This window comes from Nicotiana sylvestris, chromosome 8, assembly GCF_000393655.2.
Source record: "Nicotiana sylvestris chromosome 8, ASM39365v2, whole genome shotgun sequence".
NCBI classification, from domain to species: Eukaryota; Viridiplantae; Streptophyta; class Magnoliopsida; order Solanales; family Solanaceae; genus Nicotiana; species Nicotiana sylvestris.
The window spans coordinates 123,463,970-123,488,752 of record NC_091064.1 but is presented as its reverse complement, the minus strand read 5'-3'; the positions used below and the strand labels follow the sequence as shown (position 1 = coordinate 123,488,752).

At 38.5% G+C, this 24,783-nt stretch overlaps 1 protein-coding gene across 1 annotated transcript; it reads left to right on the top strand.

Annotated features, from left to right (window-relative positions):
* Nucleotides 1–2,654: 2,654 nt before the first annotated feature.
* On the top strand, nucleotides 2,655–20,997 carry LOC104211437 (uncharacterized). The gene is made up of 13 exons (XM_009760485.2): nucleotides 2,655–2,905; nucleotides 3,022–3,083; nucleotides 3,788–3,856; nucleotides 11,555–11,630; nucleotides 11,768–11,838; nucleotides 12,311–12,412; nucleotides 16,064–16,153; nucleotides 16,309–16,383; nucleotides 16,556–16,588; nucleotides 16,772–16,849; nucleotides 19,660–19,701; nucleotides 20,289–20,404; nucleotides 20,646–20,997. Exons 1-13 carry the CDS (start codon nucleotides 2,851–2,853, stop codon nucleotides 20,665–20,667), a joined length of 891 nt encoding a protein of 296 aa, XP_009758787.1. The 5' UTR covers nucleotides 2,655–2,850; the 3' UTR covers nucleotides 20,668–20,997.
* The last annotated feature ends 3,786 nt before the right edge of the window (nucleotides 20,998–24,783 follow it).

Genomic DNA, 24,783 nt, shown 5'->3' with positions numbered 1-24,783 from the left:
GTGTCTCATTCCTTACCAAAATCCTCTCCGAACTCAAACTAACAACCCAATCACATAAAACACGGATGGTGAAGCGTAAAGAAGCTGAAATGGGGAAACCAGAGCGGTAACTCATGATATAACTGGCCGGGTCGTCACATCCTCCCCAACTTAATCAAACGTTCGTCCTCGAACGAGTCAAGAAACATACCTGAAGCCTCGAATAGGTGAGGATATCTGCTCCGCATATCCCGCTCGGTCTCCCAGATAGCCTTCTCCACGGGCCGACCTCTCCACTGCACTTTCACTGAAGCTATATCCTTTGACCTCAACTTCCGAACCTGACGATCCAAAATAGCTATTGGCTCCACATCAAAGGTCAAATCATCATCCAACTGAACCGTGCTGAAGTCCAAAACATGAGACGGATCCCCAACATACTTCCGGAGCATAGACGCATGGAATACCGGATGCACACTCGACAGGGTGGGTGGCAAGGCCATCATATAAGCCACCTCCCCTATCCTCTTAAGTACCTCAAATGGTCCAATGAACCACGAGCGCCATCACGGCTGGGGCTGGGGTCCAATGAACCAAGAATAACTTAGACACAGTACCTGACAGAGTGTGCCTTTAATTGTTGTTCTCATTAGCGACAATGATGATGAGAATGCAATGACATGTGTTTCAAACAGTGATGGTGTAGGTAGGAATTTAACATTTCCTAAGTAGATAAAAGAAGAGGTTATAGAGGAATTCTCTACTTCATTTTCCAAAAAGAAAAGAAGTTTAATTGAGAGTGACAAGGTTGATGGTAATGGAAAGAATTGGACTATGAACCTTGTCACTTTCAATTAAACTTCTTTTCCTCTTGAAAAATGAAGTAGAGAATTCCTCTATAACCTCTTATTTTATCTGCTTAGGAAATGTTAAATTCCTACCTATACCATCACTGTTTGAAACACATGCCATTGCCTTCTCATCATTATTGTCGCTAATGAGATCAACAATTGATCAAAGACACACCCTGTCAGGTACTGTATCCAAGTTATTCTCTGTATCCAAGTTCATCCCGAGTAATAGTACCACGAGGATAATCACCAAAGCCACCAGACAACTTTATGATGCCAATGAAGCAAGATGAGCTATTCAATGAGACTCGTATTGTAAAGAAGAAGAAAGAGACTGATCCAGAAAGGTGGGTCGAGGGTCGAGCCTCGACTATACATGTAAGTTTTTTACTTTTCATTAAGTATTTTGATTTACTTTTATATAAATTTTGAAATACTAATTCAATATAATTTTTCTTATAGGTTCGCTTCACAGCTGATGTGGGGGAATTCATACGCAGTCAGCCACCTAATGAGTCGGGCGAGGCAATCCAACTTTCGGACGAGGATGCTGTAAGAACACTCATTGAGTACTTTATATACTTTGAACTAGACAATAGAACCAGTTTTCGAATGGGCTTGTAATAAACGTTAACTTAGTTTTGTTAGCTTAATGTGTTAGTTCTATTGAACTTTATACTTTGTTGCTTTTTATTGTTGTTGTTATTTATTGTTGTTGTTGGCATAAAATGTCTGTTTAGGATTTTTGGTAAGCTGGCAGGTGGTGTAGCTGCCAAAACAGGCAGTTTTTGCCAAAAATATACCAAGAAAAGCGACCAACTTTGGTCGCTAGTTGGTCGCTTTTCCCTTAAAAAAAAAAATAATTTTCTGGGCAATAGCGACCATCCTTGGTCGCTATTTAACCCAGATTTCTCAAAAGCGACCAACTTTGGTCGCTATTCCATTTAAAAAAAAAAATTCTGGAACTATAGCAACCAAAGTTGGTCGCTTATAATTAAAAAAAAAATTATTTCTTGAAGTTAGCGACCAACTGTGGTCGCTATATTTCCAGAAAATTAAAAAAATTAATAAAAAAGCGACCAATCTTGGTCTCTATTTTCCAAATTTTAAAATATAATATTTGGATTAGAGACCAAAGTTGGTCGCTTTTTTATGATTAATAATAAATAAAATAACGTATTTTACATTTAGAGACCAACTTTGGTCGCCAAAATTATATTATTAAAATAATAAAGCGACCAAAGTTGGTCGCTATAGTCTTTACCCGGAATATTTGGTCCTTTTACCTTAGAGACCAAAGTTGGTCGCTAATTAGCGACCAACTTTGGTCCCTAAAATAAAGGGACCAGCAATATTGCGACCAGGCATGTTTGGTCGCTTTTTGTGGTCGTTTTTTACCGGATTTCTAGTAGTGAGTAAAATAAAAGGGGACATATAAGTATTTGGATAAATCAAACTCTCACCTCCGTCAACAACTATGATGCAATCACAAGGGCAGAAATCCAAATAGTATAATATGAACGACATCGGGAAAATAGAGGAAGATGAATTCTAATGACTAACCAATTCAAATGTGGAGGAGAACGAAGCCAGCCGAATAGTTTGTTGATCCGCCAAAAATTAACCCTAAAGCTCGAAAAGACAAATGCGGAGAAGAAGAAGAAGTTGATCTGCCAAAAATTAACCTAGATGCTGTGGCAGCTTCAAAAAGCTGCAGTGAATGTGTGGCGTGTAAAATGAGGTGCCCCTACTCTTTCGCATAGCTTGAAAGAAACGAAACACTGAAATTATAAAAAAACCCTTTTAAGTTAACAGGTAAGCATACATGTTGATCCCAACTCCTCCCTCAAACTGTGGTTTATTAATAGTAGGAATAAACCACAGCACTAAATTAGAACAACGACTAAACATTAGCTCAATTCCCACTACCACCTGTAAATTCAACTCCGAAAATTCTCATCGGAGACGCAGAATAATTTTTTAGTCCTAGGGTTTGCTAATCACTTTGTCATCGCCGGCTATGGCGTTACAAACCGGAATAGGCTTAGGCAGAATCATCTTCATTGTCGGTGCTGGTATGCAAACTATTCCCTTTTGAGTTGTTCTAAGTAAAATTTCAATTTCGATTATCTTCTTTTTAGCGATTTTTGCTAGTTTGATCTGATCGTATGTATATATTCCTTATGTGTAGGGTATACTGGTACTGTGCTGTTCCAAAACGGTAAATTATCTGATGTATTAGGCGAGCTTCAGGTACTTGCGTTCACCTTTTTATTAGTGTTTTTCGCCAAAATTGAGTTAGTTTTATCTGTGCCTAAGTTAGTATTTTTGAATTTCTGTTAAAAGAGACGTTTTTTTAGTTATGCTCTCAACTGAGCTTGAATTAGGTAGTCTAGGTGTAATAAGTATCTCCTAGGTGTATAATGCTTCTACTTCGAGCACTGAATTATATATGGTGGATGCTGAAATTTGGAAGTGAATGAGATAATTCTTAATGACTGTGTTGTCACTGATTGAATTAGTTTTAGCTTCGAATTCATGCTGTTAATGGAAAAAGTACTATTGTTTATGCATGTTTGTTGCTCGAAACAGGTAATCTAGATTGTAATGACTTAGTATAATGCTTCAATTACTAGCACAGGAGAGTAACTTAGCGTGAATGCTGAAATTTCAATGTAACAGGGAGAAGAATGCTTAAGAACTACCTATCAGAAAAATAATGCTTAGGAACTATTTGTGTACATATACATGATACATGATCAACTCACCTTGTTTACAAAGGGTTTTTGCAGGATATGATTTTATTTGAATATTTTTTTTGCTAGATCCTTTTATGACCTGCAACTAACAAGAAGGATGTAGTTGTCAAATTTTAAAACCAATTTCCTGTTTCTTTTATGTTTTCCGCATTTAGTATTTGAATGCTTTAAGTGATTCTTTCCCAATCTTTTTGACAGAACTTGATAAAAAATTATGAAAAATCAGGGGAGACAGATGTTGGAGATTCAGATGTTATGGCTGCACAGGTACCTTGATCGTAAAAAGTAGCTTAAGTATACATATGAAAGTTCAGTTTTGTCATTGAATTTTTTTGATCTACTGCCAATGTGGTTTTATATGCAAAATCTACCTGTTTATCTATCCACGAAAGTTTCCAGTCCTATAAATAGGCCGTATACATAGACGGCCCCTTAAACTAGTCCTGATTTTTCATCTAGACGCCGAAACTAAGCATATGATGCATGGACACTTGAACTATGCCCAAACTATACCAATTAGGCACGAAATGCTGACATGGCAGGTGTGTGCTTCTTACTCAAAATTAAGTGCGTGGAATGACTGTATATATTAAGCTGCAACAAAGTGTTTGCCGGAAAACATAAAACTTCACCTGAAAAGGAATTTGGTCGTTTTGGTTCTATTCCCTTCTTTCTCCAAATTCATGTTTTTTCTGCAATTTCTTTAGCCACATTTTCAAACCAATAATTCTGCTTCTTGAACAACACTCATTTCAGTTACTTTCCGGTCACTCTGCCATTTTGTTTTAGCAACAATCTAGAATAAATGGCCATCACAAAAGCAATGCATCAATGTTTAACTAGCAAGGAAATATACATTACTCCCTCTGTTCACTTTTACTTATTCATGTCCAAGGGCGGATCTATGTAGAGCAGAAGGAGTGGTATGCCACCCGCATGCTGGGTAAAAATTTCAAGTGTACAGTACTATCTTGAGGAAAAACATATAAATATACGGCGTGGCACCCGGAGTAACTAAATGATTGGAGGTGCCATGGTCAGGGACACACCATTCAACTTTGTGTTTCCTCTTGGCGCTACTTTCCTTTTTCCATTTTTTCCACTTCTTCTCTTTTTCTTAATTTCTTTTATTTTCTTCATCTTTGTATTTCCTCTCTTTGTACAACACCATTTTTGTTATACTTTTAATTATATATTTGCTTTCGTTTTCCTTTTCTAGACCTAAAAATTCTTATTTGAATATGACTTTAATCATATTTCTTTTTTATGATCTAATGTTAGTTTTCGATTGATTTCAAATAAAGGAAAAAACATCTTCAATTTGGTTATCGTGTATTTAATTATGCACCAAAAATCTTGTGGAACGAAAAAAATAATTTAAAATAGACCCGAACCGAATTAATTCAAGAAAGAGCAAACCGGCTAAATGTATATTCTAATTCAATTTCCTTTGCTAATGGTAGATTTGCATTAAATATAGTGGCACCCGTAGCTATCAAATTCTGGATCCGCCTCTGTTCATGTCACTTACGTTGCACTTCAGTGTAGGCAAGGCACTAAGGCCTGCACCTCATTGCCAATAAGTTCTATCTTAAATAAAGCGGTGCAAAACAATAATTATAATTGGCAAAAAATATATCAATTATTAAGGAAATCATTATGAATGAAATTCTTAATTTTTTCTTATATTGCATATATGTTTTTATTTTTTCCTTCGTTGTGCAATTTTTAGCTAAAGCCCACACTTTAATTGCACTTTGCGCTTGAAGCCCCGATAGATCTGGAGCCCTTTTTAACACTTTTTGCCTTTGACAATACCAATTCATTTATTATTTTTTAAGGGGACTGCAAAGTCTATTGTGGACAAGTAAAAGTAAACCGATAATGCATAATAATTCAAAATTTTAACAACATCCAATCTCAAAACTCTGGAATACTAGCATGCTGCACGTGCGCTCTTCATAACTTTCCCGGAACTCCAAATTGTCACTGGGAAGTGCAAGGGTATTATGGTCGCTAGAGGAAAGATGTTCGCCGAGCATAGCACAAAAATTTTACCTGCCATTTTTTGCCATTTTAAAAGCCATTTCAGCCAATTTATGTTTCCAAACAAAGTGGGTCTACGATATATTGCTGCTCTGCATTTCCACACAAGGTGGGTATTTTGCCAAGAAAGTTTCCAGTGGTCTCCTATTCATGTTTCCCACTTTCTCTTCATTTTACATATATATATTTTGCAACTAATGAAGTAAAAAGATGTGTTCCATCATTTCTGGTCTTCTTTCCGTTAAGTTCGGCCAGCTTCGAAGTAGGAGATGAAGAGTTTTTTTCCTTACGTGTTTTTGCTTCTCTTCGCTGATGTGTGTCTTTTTTTATTGGTTCTTCTGCTACGTAATCTCGAGTTGAACTCCACGCGCTTGAAAATTTCATTTGCTTGTGCCTCAAGTATCTAATAGGCACAACTTAAGCATAGTTGAAGTGTTCAATAAGTCATATGCTTAGTTTAGGTGTCTACATGAAAAATCAGGACACATTTAAGGGGCTGTCTATGTATTTGGCCTTTTAAATTTCCTTTTCATAGAATAACAAAATCATTCTTTTTATAACCGTATGTTTGGGCCAGCTTGCACACATCTCGGCTAATTCCAGTGGGTACATCCTACCTCCTACTAGAGGTACCTGGTAATCCCTTCCACCAAAACTTGGACAAATGTGAAGAAATCACCTAGTGTTTTTGTCTCCGTCGGTCTTGAACCCAAGACTTTATTGCTCTCAACGTACTTTATTGATCACGAGGCCACACCTTTGGGTGTAGTAAAAACATTATTTTTAGCACTACCTTATAGAGTTAACATTGATGAAGTACTGGTATTTCATAATATGGATAATTTCCTTTTTTTTTTGAATAAGGTAATAAGATTTCATTAGTGAAAGGCATAAATACCCGTATACAAGAAGCATACCCAAATATAGAGGAACCTCACAAAAAAAGATGGTTCTCTACAAAAGGCACCCAATCTTCTGTGCTTAAAGGAATCTCATGGGTGCACCAAAACATAATAAGGGAAAAGAGGCTACTCCTTGAATGTAAAAGTCCTTCTCTATTACATCAAAAGCTCTTCTATTTCTCTCTCTATAAATGGTCCACATGAGTGCAAGTGGAGCGACATCCCAAGCCTTGCATCTTCTCCTCCTCCTGAATGTTGAATGTCCAACTGAACATTACTTCTTTAATCGTGCCTGGCATCATCGCTGAAGTCCAACCCAATCCAACACTTCACACAAGCGAGATGCAATATGACAATGTAAAAGAAGGTAATCTACTTCTTCATCTGAGCGCTTATACATGAAGCTGCAACTGATACATGTAACTCTCCTCTTCCTGAAATTCTTGTTCGGTAGACTCACCTCGTTTATAGCTAACCATGTAAAGAAACACAACTTTCTCGGTACTTGGGGTATAGGGAAAGGCTAGCTCTATCTAGTAATAAACCATAGTAGGACTTTTTAGAAAAATACACCGCTATCCCCCCCTGCCCCCCCCTCAAATCTCTAAACATCATGGCTAATCCATGAAATATTCTGCTTGTGGAGCAACTATCAAACTCTGGAACTCAACAATCTTCCAATCTTCTAAATTTCTTCTAAATCTCAAACCTTAATGTGTGTCTCTATCTTGAATCCTCCGTATGCTTTGAATTGCCATCTTCTCTTGGCATGAAATCCTGTGCATATTAGGAAAATTGATACTTAAAATGTTACTTTCACATCGTTTGTTTCTCGAAAGCTTACTTTGCTCTCATTATGTCATGCTCCAAAATTGGGGTTTTTGGAGCAGGATATGATGGGGACCTGAGCTACTCGTCGAGTGAACCCTGAACTAGTTTGTGCTAAATGTACTTTAACATGGAAATGAACATCATTAATACCGTTAAGAGAAATAAAACTGAAATAGCTGAAATTGAACTAAATCAATTATATAATAATAAAGTACATGAGTCTAACGTGACACTAGGTCAAGAGTCGAGGCTGGTAAGCTGCCAAACAAAAAGTACATGAGTCTAACGTGGCTAAATTGTGAACTATAACCTCACTGAATAAAGTCATGAGCCTTTAAGGACTTATTATACATGATCTATGGGGGTTTCCACATGAAATAATATAAAAGTTTAATATTAATAAAACCTTGCGAAGAGATCTGTTATCACTGGAATAAATCAACGGAGCTTGTGAATTGAATCTAGAATACTTGCCTCTAGCCACGAGCTTCATCATCACCTGCACACTTAACGCCTGCTACACGACATGGCATGCCTTAATGGGCTAAGTATCTCCGAGGGTACCTAGTAAGTCTTGTTTACCACCCCCTAAGCGAGCACAAGACTTTTCTGGGCTAAACAGTTATAATAAAGATGCAATAAATATAACTTAAGCAATTTAATATGTATTAGAAATATGAAAGCTGAACTGTAACATGAAATCTGAAAGCTCAACTGTTACATGAAATTTAAATTAAGTTATAATAATTAAATATAGCTAAGTTTCTTATTTTGAAAATTTTATCTAACAATGGTGTCTGTGAGTGTGAGGATGGCTGTGCCAATCCCCGGCCCTTGCGACTTTTACACTCAGGGAGGTTGACTACTTCTCCCAAACACATAAATCTGAATAAATAATGGCACTTGCTGTTTAACCTAAAAATTGATTATTAGAGTAATTAATTAAATTTACAGAAATTAGGTCGCAAGAAACTGGCACAATCCAATTAGATTGGCTATAGTTAATAAAAAATAAACAAATGAGACAAATTACTATAAAAGAAAGCAATGTAAAAGCAATAAAGAAAGAATGAAGTAGATGAGATTCTTATTCCATGATTCTTGACGGAAAGGAATTGTAGAGCAAGATTAGTTAACAATGTTTATAAGCTCATCAGGTTAGTAAATTATCTAGAGTTTTTTCTATCTGAATCTTAATGAATCCAAGTGTAATAGAGTGGGAGTATTTATAGTACAAATTCCTAGTAACCGTTCCCCAGAATCACGCTCGTTGGTTTTGAGCATTATCTATCAAGCTCGCGCCTTACGCCGATAGGCTTTTACACCTGGGGAGGTTGACAACTTCCCCCAAACACATAAATCTGAAGACGTGGAGTACATGCAATTGTGGGACAACTAGCCCCGACAACTATGGCCCTCACACTTGGGGAGGTTGGCTACTTCTCCCAAAACGCACGTGATCACATATATTTAATCTGTGATGAGTATGAATAAATGCAAGCAATGGCACAACAACAATCAAATCAAACAAGAGATTCAATTGCTTCTGAAATTTTGAGCTAGCTGAGTTATCAAGTATGGCAATTCAATTGCTATAAGAAAAGAAAATCTATATCATGAACTAATGATAACTTCATAGCATTTAATCAATCAACGGTTTTCAAACAAAAAGTTAAAGCATTTACACTTGGGAACAATCAGTCACCTTTTTATCAAATAAATTTTTTTATTAAACATTTTCTTATTAGGCCCTTGATTTAGGGAATGTAAACTTCACTTACCTCGAAACAATTGTCCAAGTTTTCTCTCAATAACTTCGCTTAGTCAACTCTTCGAAATCTACAACCTAGGGGTCAAAACCATTAACCCAAACTATTCATTCAACCCAATTCCTCCATCAAAGTATTATTTAGCCATCTAGGGCTTAAAGTTAATTTTCACCTCCAACTCCATCACTTCTTGTGTTCTATAACTTAATATAGTCACACGATTCTAACTCTAGTGCTAGGTAGTAGTAGAATTCACCTTGAGGGACGTTCCCATGAAAACCCTAGGTTTTCCATCTCTTGAGTTCTTGAAGATGTTTCTTGAAATCTAGGGATTTGCCGAGTGATTTAATGTTAGGAGCATGATTAAATGTTGTAAATCTATGTATTTATCCAAGAATTACTCACCTTTGAGTGTGAGAGTTTGCGCAACTTCGTGCTTGCTATGCGGCAGAAGACTTAATGCTCAAAACCCTAAATACGAGCCTTTCTCGAAATTTGAAATTTATATCTACAGGTGATTGCGTCGTGGCCACGTGCTTCATAGCTCAGTTGTTTTTCTACACTTGACCACATTCAGATGGCATGGTGGTCGTTTATTGGAGCGAAACTTAGCTGTTTTCTACACTTGGCGTCTAATACGTTCCTCCATCTTTTTGGCCATTATACTCACAAAACTTGATTCCAAATAATTTAACATCTATTTAAGCACTTTTGCTAACTTAAGTCTTTGAAATAAATCTTACCATAAAAATTTCATTGTATGAACCCATAAAAAAAATTCATCGTATGAGTGTTAACTCAAGGCTTAAGGAACCATAATCGGGGCTTTACACATCACCCACCCCATGTGATTAAGTGAAACATTCCCAATAAACTCTTACAACCCTTCTAAAGTATTCCTCCGTAAACCGCGGTCATAGGGAAGTGTAATATTTTTAGTCCTCCATCCCCCTTCTGGAACCCCATATTTCTCCGCAATCACCTCTCTCCAAAGAGCATTTTCCTCTACTGAAAATTTCCATAACCACTTCCAACTTCCAAGTAATCCCTTGTTAAACACCCTTAGATCTCTAATCCCAAGCTCACCCCAACACTTTGGTGTTGTGACGATCTTCCAATTGACCAAATGAAACTTCCTTTCCCTGCTTGAAAAATCCCATAGAAATTCCCTCTGAAATTTTTCCAACTTCCCTGATAATAGTGGTTGGAGAGTTTAACAAGGACATGAAATATGTTGGAATGCTCAATAAAGTTCTCATCTTATGACTGTAGGGCATTTAGGTCTGTATAGATCTTGGATTCAGTGGTTAAACGATGGATGTAATGGTGTCATTGTTGTATGAGTTTATTTTATTAAGCTATATCAAATTGACTCAAGAGTTTTCCTTTCCTTCTCTCATTCTCTTTTTGCTTTTTCTTCATTTTTGGTGGATGCCAGTGGGGTCTACAGATTGTTGCTTAGGCCCGATGCGTTCCTTTTCCAATTTATTGTGTTAATATGTACCTTAATTTTTATTTTCGGATTCACTCCCCCAAAAAGAATTTGTCCATTGGCATTCCCAGATTAAATGTGGGTGTTGCGAGAGGCATATATATGAGTAATTTCACAATTTAAATGCCTAGATGGCATAGGGCCCCCTAGGCTTTGGTCTAGTGGTAAGAGCGCAACACATATTATGTGGGTTAGGCGCAAGTCATGGATTCGAATCTTGCCGCGGACAGAAGCTGATATTTAAGCCGAGAAGGTTAAAGGGCGGGCCCATTATACACCGTGTTCGTGCATAACTGGCCATCGGAGAATTCTCGATAATAAAAATAATGATTAGATGGTTAGGGTTTAACATTTCCCATCATCACACAAATCAACATGGAAATGCACCCAAAAAACAATTTGACTTATTAAAATCAATGTGGACTATATTTATGGGATTAAATTAGACATGGATTTATGACATAGAAAACAAAATCACGTGAAAAAATACTATTGTTTGAGATGGTGTGTAAGAGGTTTAGAAAAAATGAGCTTCGCCATGCCCCCGGGATTTCATTCAATGGCAAAGGTGGTACGACACTGGTCACAAGTCCTGCCGGTTGAACGCTTGAACCAAGTCTGGTATTAATTTAAGTGGAGAAGGATTGAGGAGCAGGCTTCTTATCTAAGTTTCAAATTTGGAATTGCAGATTTCTCTGTATTTAAAAAAAAGGAAAAATAAAGAAAATGAGAGCTAGTCCGTCATCCAATCCACCTCTCTAATTGAGTTTATTGTCTTTCACAGTGCCCCTTTTATTATTATTAGACAGGATAAAAGAATTATCAACCCCTGATTCTGTTGTGTATCAACCAACTCATTATAAATTAAATTATGAAATATCTCTATGTTACAATGCAACTTATGTTTATTGCTTTCTCTTTGTAGGTTCGTAGGCTGGCAATGGAGGTTCGACAATTGGCTTCTGCACGATCAATTACTGTTCTTAATGGAAATTCTACTGGTATCTTCCACCATTCTTGACTGAAGAGTTTCATGCTATGTTTTGCTTTATCTTTCCTTTGATTATGTAGAAGTTGTTTTCTATCAGCCAATGTGTGCTTACACGGGTTGCACCCTTTGTCGCCCTCTGTGTCTCAGGTAACTTGACATCTCTTATCGTGCCAACTGCTGCAGTAGGGGCGTTGGGTTATGGATATATGTGGTGGAAGGTAAAAAAAATTGTTTCTTAGATTCTCTATTTAAGTAATACCCTCTCTTTTGTTACTGATTTCTATTAGTGTGGAGATTACTCGAAGGAAGTCTGGGTGATTCATTATACTAAGGTGTACTAGAGGTATGTGTAGCATGACAGATGAAATTAAAATGCATGAGCGAGAAGGGCTTTCTCAAAAAAAAAAAAAAAAGTAAAATAAAATGGATGAGTGAGAACGAGTGAGTAACATGCTCATGTGTGTCTAGGTGGCGTGTCAGCTTGAAGTTGGTCCTCGTCTTAGGTACCAGCCCTTCTACAGAATATTAGGGGACAAAATGGGGGAAGAAACAAGCCCTCAACCGAAGGCCAAGCTTTTCTGCCTCTAGCTTTAGATGGCCATTGCATACTTGTTACGGTGAACAATGATCGATATCCCTAGTATTTAAAAAAGGAAAACATATTTTCAACTTTTCGTGTAATTCTTGCAGGGTTTATCATTCTCTGACCTTATGTATGTAACCAAAAAGAATATGACAAATGCCGTTTCAAATTTGACAAAGCACTTGGAGCATGTTTCTGAGGCGCTTGCTGTAAGTATCATCCCTTGCAAACAACCTCTGTTCTTAATTCCTTCTCTGCAATCTTGGCACTCCCATGTGCCTAACTAGCACACTAGTATTATGCAATTTTTTGCTTATAATAAATGCGGTGTTTCTGTTAAACATGTGAAGCTTGATGTTTGCAGCTTGTGTCAATAATAGTGTGCTATTAATGAATTTGCCCTAACCTCCCCAGCCCTCTTGGTAATAGGCCAGAAATATTTCCCATGTCGGTGAATGTGTTTGTATTCTCTGAATGTACATTACTACCAAGATTTATAGTTTGGTACTGTGGTGGTACCAGTGAGAGTCTCAACATGGTATGTGTGGGTTCAATTCTGATTATCCCCTTCCCCCTCCCCCTTAGTAATATTTTTTTTTATAAAAAGAAAGCAGTTATTTAAACAGCCTGAGAAAGAGTTGGGTATTTGGGTGTGATATATGTTTCTTGTTGGGTCTCGTAAGAGCGTATATCTTTACATGTATATTTATACTGTTAATAAAACCCATACCTCCCTAGAGCAACTCAATTGGTTTATCAATATGCACCTAATTGCAGTCCAGTTCAGTTTATGAAATAAAAATGAGTTATTCATTACCTAACCTAAAACATAATTCGCCGGGGTAAGACTTCTTTAGATTAGATGTCAACTAGGGCTGTGCATTTGGATCGGATATCCGAAATCCGATCCGATCCACTCTATTTCGGATTTTCGGATTTCAAATTTCGGATTTTCGGATTGGATACGGATTGTGTTTTATGAAATTTCGGATTTTCGGATTGGATTCGGATTGGTATGATTTTAATCCGATCCGATCCGATATCCGAAATTATATGTACCTATATAAATACACACTAAAATTTTAGGGTTATGCTTATTCATTTTTCACACACCCCCTCACTCACTTAGATTTTTCCGCCTCTCTTGCACCTCTCTTCTCTTCAGTGAAGACTAAAAGAGTCTCAATGACTCAAACTTCCGATTTTACTTTGATTTTATGTCTCTTTCTTCCGCCTCTCTTCTCTTCTCTTCTGTCTTTTATGTCTATTTCATGTTCTATTCTTCAACTTTTGATTTTATTTTGATTTTTTTGTTTGTTTTGGTAGATGGAAGATGAGATAGAGACACCGAATGAACTTTAAATTGTTGAAAAATTTTGTGACAATCCGATCCGACAATCCGAAAAATTATCCGATCCAAAGTTTAAAATCTGATCCAATCCAATGTTAATTCGGATCGGATTCGGATTGCCCTTTTCAGAATCCGAAATCCGAATCCGAAATATGCTAAATCCGATCCAATCCGATCCGTGCACAACCCTAATGTCAACATTGAAAATCCTTGATTAAAATTTATTCTCAAGTAAAAGAGAATTTTAAAGACTTAAGATAGCAACAAGAACAACAACTACGCCTCGGTCCCAAACAAGTCAGGGTCAGCTAAACACTTAAGAATTAAGATAGCAGCTAGTAAAAAAATTATCGAAGTCACATTAATTACAGTTGAATTGGATTTAGATTTTAGACATAAAAGTTGCTACTGGGTGGACTTCTAGTAAATTGGCAGACAGTCACTTCCCCAAAAAAGTGGGGTGAACTTGGAGTAAAAGATCTTAGGGTATTCCACAGAGCTTTGTTGGGGAAATGGTTGTGGAGATTCGGAGTAGAAGAGCATGCTTTATGGAGGGAGATCATAGTAGAAAAGTACGATTCTACAGGAGGGGGTTGGAGGACCAAGGCAATCACAACACCTTTCGGGTGGCATGTGGAGGAGCATCATGAAGAATTGGGAAGCCTTCAGTGGCAACATCACTTACAAGATGGGAGATGGAAGGAGAATCAGCTTTTGGAATCATAGGTGGTGTGGAGAAGATACTCTGAGGGTCTCCTTCCCCACGTCTTCAGAGTTTCAAACCAGAAGGAATTGATGGTCCAACAGATTCGTAAGGAGCATGAAGGGGGGGGGGTAGTATGGGACCTCTCATTTAGAAGGAACATGTAAGATTGGGAGATTGCGGAGCTCCAAGATTTGTTGACAATGCTATATGAGCAAGACAGGGCCTAGCCATCTTGTGATTCTTGGAGATGGGATTTGCGTGGCGATGGTTTGTTCACCATAAAGTCCTTTTATTAGACTATGTTGGTGAGAAAGGAGGCCACTTTTCCATACTCCTCGATCTGGATTCCTAAGGCACCCACGAAGGTGTGCTTTTTTTGCATGGCTAGCGGCGAGGGGAGTGATTTTGACTGCTGAAAATCTGCGAAAGAGAGGAATTACACTTATTAGTTGGTGCTACATGTGTAAAAGCTCAGGGGAAGAAGTTGATCATCTTTTGTTGCATTGCCCTGTGTCTTCGGCTTTGTGGAGGGCAATCCTGAATCTTTGTAGTGTTCAATGGGTGATGCCAAACACTGTAAATGAAATGTTATATAGCTGGGCCGGTTTCCGTAGAAGAAGAAAGCAAAAGGCGTGGAAGTTCGCCCCGTTAGCTCTCATGTAGATAGTTTGGGGGGAGAGAAATAGTCTCATGTAGATAGTTCGCCCCGTTAGCTCTCATGTAGATAGTTTGATGGGATTGAGCATCCTTTTTCACATCTTAAGAATAATCTTTTATCTTTGATCGCTTTTTGGTGCACTCATATAGCCCCTACTTGTATAGAAGATTGGACGTCTTTTGTAGAGAATCATGTTCTGATGTAAATTCTCTACTTTTTGGTATACTTCCTGTATACGGGAGTTCTCTCCCTTTTGATTTATATAATTTACCTTATAAAAAAAAAAATTGTGTTGCCACACTTGATCTACCAAATATTTTTGTATTATTCCCATAACAATGGAATGAAATTCATGATATGCTAGGGGATTAGCAAATCGTGGTAACTGTGGTCTCTCATTACAGAAAAAAGTATAAAACCTCAAAAGGTCCCCAGTTTAGTATTATAACTAGCTTGAATAGCGATTGTCTGAAAAAGTCTTTCTGATATGCTGCATTTTCCTATTCTTTTACCCATTTTAGCCTCCTGTTATTTACTTTTAACTATTAAAGCAATATTAGCTTTGAGTTTAGCAATTTATGATCAACAACAACTACTACACCTTGGTCCCAAGTTAATTGGGGTTAGCCATATGAATCCTAATTATTCACTTTGCTCCATTTGGATATGTTGCATTCCAAACTTCCAGTATTCAATAATTTGGGGTTCTCTACCACTATTGGTTCTTTACATTTTCTTTTGAATAGCATCTTTTTTATCAAAAATTAAAGAGTTTTTTAAGACACGATACAAGTGTGCCATAATTTCTCTCATGAAAAAAAGAGAAAGAAGTGCCATAATTTCCCAAATCATAAGCAGAGGGGGAAAGTTTGAGGAAGAAAATCAAATTTTCATGTCACTGTTAGTTGGTTGTTTAGGACCTGATTACTTTTCTCCACAGAAATGAAACTGCGTGTCAGAAGTCTGCTATTAGACAACCGTATGATTCTTTCTTGAACCATAATTTTGTTGTGATTCCTATCAAGAATTTGCGCAAACAGACACTTTATGAAGATGTTTTTATGTGATGTGGGGTTATTTATGTCTACCTACGTCTGGTATCTCCATGATGCCTTCCTCATTATTCTGTTTCTCCTCTTGATCAGGCAACAAAGAAACATTTGACGCAGAGAATTCAGAATGTCGATGGGAAATTGGATGATCAAATGGAGATGTCAAAACTACTAAGGAATGAGGTGCAAATCTATTCTAACACCTCTTTGTCTTTATTTATGTTTGGGGTTTGTTTTCTCTGATCCACTGTCATAATCCTTAAATTTATACTTTCCTGGTTATACTATAACTTTGCAGTATAGCTGTCATAATCAGGTCAAATCCTGTTTTGCAACAGGTTAATGATGTGCGTGGTGATCTGTCACAAATTGGTTGTGATTTGGATGAATTACAGAGAATGGTTTCTGGTCTGGTAAGTTATGCTTTCTTATATCTTGTGTTCTCTTGTCGAAATTATTGTTCAGATGCTTTTGCAGACAGGCAGTGGCCAAGCTACCTTGGATGCTCTACGCCATTTTTGGTCAATTTTGTTGTATCTACTTTTAGTACACTGATCTCATCTTTAACTGTATCCGGATATGCAGGATGGCAAGTTAGTTTCCTTAGAAGGCAAACAGGTAAACTGAAAAAAGAATTCATTTCAGCCTTTCTTCTCAGCTACTAATTTTGTTTATTTACCTATTAAATACTAAGGGGAAAAATGTTTCTGATCGACTCATCTGGGGTTTGTAGCCTCTGCCTATTTGCAATGTGCCATTAAGGTAATTTGTGCTAAGCATAGCTCTCATGGTTAATAACAGGACTTCGCAAATGCTGGTGTCATGTACCTGTGCAATATAGTCAATGGAAAAAGGGTGAAGATGCCTGATACACTTCAGGTTTGTACACCTTTTTTTTTTCTTTTTTTTTTCCTCCATGTACAACTATTGATGTTATCACAACTTGTCGATGTGATAACCTCTTCCACTTGAATAGTGTTTTATTCAGTTTTAGGCTTTCACACACTAACATTTTGCATCTGTTCCCCTCTAAAAAGGGTGATATGGACGGGGTTGGGTCGCACGTGTGAAGCAAGTGGGATAAAGAATCTTTTTCTTTGTCCCCATGGATACAGCAATGCGATTTTAGACGAACCAAATCTAGCGATCAAAAAGTATTCTTTGTCAGGCAAGTGACAGGATGTGTGGTTCGTTTTTCTATGGACAATCCCTTTCGCTACATGATTTTTGGCATGATCAAAACTACCAAAGCGTTAGTTAACAGGTTTTGATTATATGCATCTGATTTTCACACTAGGGTGAAGGTAGGAACAGAGAGAAATTTTGTTTTCTCCCAGTAACTGGTATCTGTTCTTAACCTAGAAAAGGTGAAACACTAGTCTATTTGGCCAAAGTTACAGATAACAACAACAACAACAACAACATGTCGAATATGATTCCACATAGTGGGGGCTGAGGAGGGTAGTGTGTACGTAGACCTTACCGCTACCTTGGGGAGATAGAGAGGCTGTTTCCAATAGATCAAAATGGATATTCATGTATGAGGAGATTTTCGGTCTTTCATTCCTCTTGATCTAAGGTGCGAATTAAAACTTATAAGTGCCTAGCAAAGGCAATTAGTTAACGGGTTTTGAATTATATGCATCTGATTTTCACACTAGGGTGAAGGTAGGAACAGAGATTTTTTTTTTTCTCTCAGTAACTGGTATTTGTTCTTAACCTAGAAAAGGCGAAAACGCTAGTCTATTTGGCCAAAGTTGCAGATAACAATAATAACAACAACATGCCCAGTATAATTCCACCTAGTGGGGGCTGGGGAGGTTAGTGTGTACGCAGACCTTACCCCATTTCCAATAGATCAAAATGGATATTCATGTATAAGGAGATTTTCGGTCTTTCATTCCTCTTGATCTATGATGCGAATTAAAACTTATAAAAGAGCCTAGCAAAGGCAACATGTCTGATTTCAACCTCGTCGCATAATAGAAAGAAAAGGACCTTCCATTTGGGGGGGCATATACTTTTCTTGAATCTGCTTTAGCCGGAGAAGGAACACCAAACCTATTAAACTTTTCGAGTCATTCTAGTGTTCTATTTTTAAGATTGTGCAAGCAATTACCACACAAAGAAGATCTCTGGTTGTAGCCACTTTCAGCAGTAATCATCTTCAGGACAGTACATAGGACAAGATAACGCTAAGTGGCACCTAGTAGGTGCAAAAGAGGCTGAGTGCTTCACCTTGCTGCAGTTCAGTTCAATCGCCAAGGTGTGAAGGCATCTGTGTCATCACCAATTGGCTCTGTCCTGAAGAGGCCGCATTAAGCAATAATTATTTCACTTCATTCCATCTAATTGTCTGCAATTATAGTTATTATTAGAGTTAAATACGTTAGACCCCCCTGTATTATGACTTGTAATGGGAGACACCCCCTTTATTTGAAACCAAACACTTAATACCTCTGTATTATAAAAACCTTAAAACTACTTAACGTCGTTAAAGCAATATACAAAAATGACTAAACTAACCCATAGATACCCTATGTTTATCTCAAATACGCTCAGTGCATAACACTAGAATCAAATAGTCAATCATTTATAAATTGTATTATTATAATTCCGGGATCTCTACAACAAATAATCAATCATGTATAAGCTTCAAGTTTACGAACATTTTTCAACAGCAAAAAAGCAAGATTCGTTCAAATCAACGAAACACTAAAGGCAAGTGGAAAGTAATTGTATTTACAATCGTTATTCGGAAACAGAGCAATTGACCTGTATTTCTGCGGTTCATAACAATAAATTGAAATCGCGGTTGAGCACTCCTGTAACACCCGCTAAAAGTTAGTCATCACAAAACACAAAGTACAGAACTCAAAATCAAAACTGAAACAAACATTCCCTTAAAGTGAGTTTTTTAATGCTCGCCTGTTGAAAACAAATAGAGATCCTTCCACATCCTTCTGACTCTGCATAAACAATTCAATTACAAATTATATTAATAGAAAGAGCAAAATATAAATGAATAAATAAATTCAGGAAATTGAATTAGCTGTTATCGATATATTCTTAAATGGTAACATGAGCAGCAGTGATAAGATCTCCTTCCCTTTTTTCGGAAGAAAGGTGGGATCCGGACAAAATCGATGAAACGGAAGAAATCCGAGTGAATGGAAAGGACATGAAGAAAGGATCAATACACTGAAGAACTGTCAAGTTTAGAATTTCTTCTTTGTCTTCCCATTCATAACAATACATGAAAATAGAAAAGGAAAAGAATGCTCTAAGGATTTTGCTGGGAAGCATTTCTGTTACAGGAGTATAAATTGATGTGAAGCAAGGGTAATTTGTCTATGTATTAGTTGTTATATGAAAGAAATAAAAAAGAAAATGGATTCTTAAAGGAGTTAGTATTTGTGTAGGATTTTTATAATACAGGGGGATTAAGTGCTTGGTTTTAAAATATAGGGGTGTCTCCGTTTTCGGTCATAATACATGTATTTAACTCTTATTATTATTCAGCTTAATTTATGCGGGCGTGTGTGTATGTGTTTTTTTTTGTGAGTATCACCTTGGAGCTGACTATTGTTGTATCGTCTTTTCTTGTTTTGTGTATTTTATCCTTCACAGACCATTTTGTTTAATCTTATTAGATGCTCGTCTCTTAACCTGTATTTTAATGCCTGCAGGAACAACTTAAAATTGTGGGCAACTCAACACCTAGTCTCATGGTACTTTTGCTAACTTCATTTTAATGTCTTTATTCAAGTATTTTGTCTTAATATCAGCCATATGCATGAAGTTGGCCTGTGATAGTGTGCATTATTTTCTTTTTAGTTCCAAAATGCTCATTGGATTTTGGCTCCTACATAAAGGAGAGTTTTTTTGTCAAAAATCTCGGAACACCAGAATAGTGTCAAAATCAAAGAATTGCTAAAGTTTTAAACGACATTGTTTATTGGTTGTAATATATGAACTACTTTGGGATGCCGCTGCCCGTATTGATATTTCTAATTGACACGATTCATTTTTGTTAAATAATTTTGAACAACTGTCTAATACATGCTTTGGTCGTGAATACAATGGCAATTTTTGCATGTCTGATACACTGTTTGGTCAAGTATGGTTTTACCATTCCGGAGCTCCGATTGGAAAAGATTGATTAACACACATACGATGCCTCCCTTCGTTAACTGAACTGCAGATTCCCTATTGGCTTTTATTGTCTGTTTCTTTACGTCTAATCATTGACATGGTGGTTTTATCAGTCCGGTTACAGTTGCAGGCATTTCACTGATGTCCCATAACTTTGTTACAGGGCCTTAAAGAACTTGCGGACTCTTTACCACAAGGAAATTCTAATAGGTATTTAACTGATGGCATTGCCCAAGATAATCCTGATAAGTTAAAAGATCCACCAAGAGGCTTAATGAGGTATGTTATTTAGCATGTTCAAACTTCCCCTTTCACTTGCTCTCCTCTATTTTGCTGTGGGTTAGCTGGGATTTAGTCATCGTGCTCCTTACTTTTTGTTGATTAGCAACTCTGCATGTTCAGAATTTCTTTTTTCCTTTTGAATTGTTTTGTGGTTGAAGTCATTATATATCCATGCAAACATGTGTTTCCTCTACTCCTGGAATGGCCCTGATTTTCTCCTTTTTTTTCTTTCTAACAGGACGGCTTCTACCAAGTGCTGATTCACCCGTATGAAAGGAAATATCATTTGGTTGTTTCTGTTTTTTCTTGGAGTATCAGGGCACCGCTGGGCTATTTTCTTTTTTTCTTGGGGGGGGGGGGGGGGGAGATTTTTTGTTGAACGGCAGTCTCTTCAACTTCTGTTCCAGTTAATGGTACATATGGAGTCATCAAATGATGGAGCCTATATTTAGACCTCCACTGATATTTCATCTGTGCGCTCATATATACGTATTTTGTCTCAAATCACAACTGTATATGATTGAATAAAATACGTGCCACTGGATAGTAGGCACAGTGGTGATTAATTTGACAAAAGATGTCAGAAATTATTCTTGGTGTTTTCTTTTCTGTATAATGTTGAACCCTAGGAAGATTTTCAGATATCTTGATTAGGTCTTCAAGAAAGCAATCTTGTTATGTACCTCCCTCATAAAGCTGAATGCTAAATCTTAGTCTTGTGCTCGTTGTTCATGGTGTTGAGGAGGCAATTGGTGAGGTTTTTCGTTAAGCAACCTTAGATACAGTGGCTAGTTAAGGTTCCCTAAGCTGGGGTTGCGTAATTGATAGTCGTCTCTGCTGTGAGTGATAATATCACGTTACAAAGAGTGTATTTGCCACTATTTTTGTTTTATTGAACAAAATGTCTATTTTTATAAATAGTATTTTATTTATGGTGAATGTCTATCTTTTAGAGATTAGAGTTTATTATTGTTTACCCTAAAAATGGTAATAACAATTAAATTTGATTATGGGACTCTAAAAATACGTGATCTATTTTTATGCTAGTTATTAAGCAGATGATGCTATGTATGAGACTTAGAAACGAGATAAGAGTTAAGAATAAGGTGATAACCAAACCGATAGGTTAACAATCGGGGCCTCGAGCTTGTCGATTCGGGGGCCTTGAGGTCGATTCCGGAGCTCGCTTGGAGCTATCGAAGGTGGTTGGAGTATGGCTAACAGTTATAGTAAAATCAACGAAGGTTCTTTATGGCCAATGATAAGCAATAAATGATGAACAATAATGAAGATAATAAGTGGAAGCAATAATATCTAGAGAATACGTTAGAGAGCAGAGAGAATGTTCTTGTATATTTCGTGTGGAGCAACTGAAGCAACCATGCTTACAAAATGACAAGGATCCCCTTTATATAGGAGGAGAATCCCAACATAGTACAAAATACATTAATGACAAAGATATGGGGATGAGATAGCTAGATGACACCTTGATTCAGGGTTAGGGTAGTCCGCTAGGCTCTGTCAGTCCTAGCCGTGTACCTTGGGAACCCCCCATTTCTACCATAGCCGTGGTCAACATTGTCCCAAGGTTGGGCATCGGAGGAAACTTGACCATAGCCTTGTAGCCTCGAGATGATCTTTTGAAGTACCTCGATGACGAGGAATTGGACCCTTCGATTTCACCGTACACAGATAGTCCCCGCGTTTCTTAGAGAGGAGCGATAAGAACGATTTTGACATCCCACTCTTCGGACTTCCCGCGATGATGTCATACCGATGACGCAAGCCTCTGTGATAACCGAAATGTCCCGTCGTTTCACTTCTCCAGGATCATTCAAAGCATTACAGTTTCTCATTCTTCAAAGCTATAATGTCGCCACCGGTTCAGCTCCCAAGGACGTATTAAATGTGCCTGCCGTTACGTCTTTCGAGGGCAATAACGGCGTCGTCGGTTACGCTGCCTCCCTTTCTATAAATGGGAGCCTCCTAGGATCAACCTTTCACCCAAGTGTCTTCTCATATCTATCCATCCCTCTCTTCTCGCCATCTTTTTCCATTGTCGTTTACCATGTTTAAGGCCCATGGCCTCAAAGATCATACGACGGCGTTTCTATCAGCCATGCCACGGCCTGTCTCCCGGACTTTCTTTTGTCGAGCGAGACTACACCGTTTTGTTGTTGTTGTTGTTGTCGTCGTCGTTGGCTCGGACGACGAAGTAAGGGGCCGATTTCTCCTAGCTCGGGGAAATATTTGGACTCTATCGGCTACTGCCAATATCGAATCCAGATGCGAGTGTTTTTCCTGACCTTTGATTGATTAATACAGCTTCCTACGAAACCCTTTGCGGTCCCTTGGATCGAGCCTGGATTGGGCCGATAAAATCGGGTTGCCGGGACCCTTACTTCGAGTTGAAGGAAAGTAATGTTTTGAGCCTTGAGATCGTGATTTATCATTTAAATCCCGCGGTAATCTTTGAGGGGAGATTTGCTCGGAGGTCCGAAGGTAGGGACTACCTCTGAGCTTTCGAGAGCAGTCCCCGAGTGAGGGTTCGTTCAAACTCGGGCCACCTGGAAACCTGCTATGGACTTAGCGTAGATAACCCTTAGGCATTGTAGATAGATCCCGAACGAGGTTTTACCCGAATTTAGATGGTACCCCATGATCAAGCCCATCTGGGCGGAGTTTAAATACTTATTTCTTTAGAGCCTAACTCCTTTTTGACGGAGGTCCTCGAGGTCGGGTACCACCTCGAGACTTGTAATGACGTTATTGGCTTCCTGGAGCCTAACTCCTTTTTGACGGAGGTCCTCTAGGTCAGGTACCACCTCGAGACTGGCAATGATGCCATTGGCTTCTTAGAGCTTAACTTTTCTGTGCTGGAGGTCCTCGAGGTCGGGTGCCACCATGGGACTTGCGGTGATACGTGGATTTCCGTTCTTAAAACATTTCATGGCGTCGCATAATGTATGATATGGTTGCCAAGTTGTTGAGGCGATTTGGTGATATCGGTCAGTGTTTTTAATCGGCTTTGAGGTAGGCGGATCGTCGTCGTTTTTTCCATATACATATATAGGGTTGTTTCTGCTCTTTTGGAGATCCCACCATTTTAAGTAGTTGCCCTTCTTTTTCTACGTTAAGCCTTTCATTATTTCAGTACTAACACACTTGCACAGATTCCTCCTTTAATTCTCTAATTTTGCCATAGCCATGGCTGCTACGTCGGGGTCTGTCTGGCAGAGAGGGGAGAGCTCCGCCTCCGACATTCAGGACTAACGAGAGTATACCTTGAAGACTACTTCTTTGATAGGAGAAGAACATCTTGAGTTAGTGAGAAAAGACTGTGGATGGGGGGAGAAAGTAGTGTTACAGACATTTTCCCCGGATGAGGGCATCACGGATCGTGCTGATGGTTTTTTGAATGTGTACACGTATCCTTTCACACTGGGCCCCCTTGATAGGGTTGTGCTCGACTTCTGTTTAAAGTATCGGGTTACCTTGGTGCAGATCCACCCGTCATTTTGGCGAACAGTGTTGATGATGAGATTTTTCGCGGAGAAGGCGGGGCTTGAAATTACGTTCAGTCATCTTATTAGGATGTACGACCCTTTCACCATCGAGGTCTACTAACCTTGCGATGCCGATCGACCACGCCCTTCGTTGTTGATGATGAGGAAGATGGAGACCGGGAGTGGATGAGTCTCTTTGTCCAAGTGCGTACCACTGACATTATCCCCATGGAGCTTATGCCATTCCCTGAGGAATGGAACTATACACGTAAGTGGTGCATTCCGTGCCTTCTCAGTTTTGTCTATGGCGAAAGTTGGTTTCGTAACCGTGCCTTTTTTTCTTTTTCTGCAGCGGTTTCATGGGCGCCGGGCGACGTTCCTGATTTGCTGGATTGGGTTCGGAAGTCAGCGACCCACTCGACCTGTGATGAGCGCAAGTGGCGAGCTTTGTCCCGGGGCAGATGGGAAGCAAAACATCATGGTGCGTGTTGTGCTATTTTTTCCTTTCCCATCATTCATTTGGAGAGGCATTTTCCCTTTATGCATATTAATTTTGCTGTTATAGGCATCGGAGAGCCTTCTGAGGAGAGGCCGCGCTCCTCTGGAGAGGGGGAAGGGTTGCCAGCTTCCGGGCTAAAGAACGACAACAATAAGCGAGAGATGCTTTTACAGGGCGATGACGCTCAAAGCAAGGCAAAACAGGATCGGGGCTTCGGAGCGGAAGCGTAGTCCGAGCCTGCCGTGTCCGTGGTTCCTGTTTCTGGAAAGATGGTTTCTCCGTTGCTGTCACCTTCTTTTTCCGTCGACAGTACTTCGAGGGATGTTAGAAACCCGGGATCACATACACCGAGTGACCGTGCCTCAACCTGA

Coding starts and splice junctions, on each gene's coding strand:
- LOC104211437 (XM_009760485.2), top strand. CDS start 2,851: ATGGCGTTACAAACCGGAATAGGCTTAGGCAGAATCATCTTCATTGTC. Junction 11,839..12,310: donor ATGGATATATGTGGTGGAAG/GTAAAAAAAATT, acceptor TAATTCTTGCAG/GGTTTATCATTCTCTGACCT. Junction 19,702..20,288: donor ACTCAACACCTAGTCTCATG/GTACTTTTGCTA, acceptor ACTTTGTTACAG/GGCCTTAAAGAACTTGCGGA.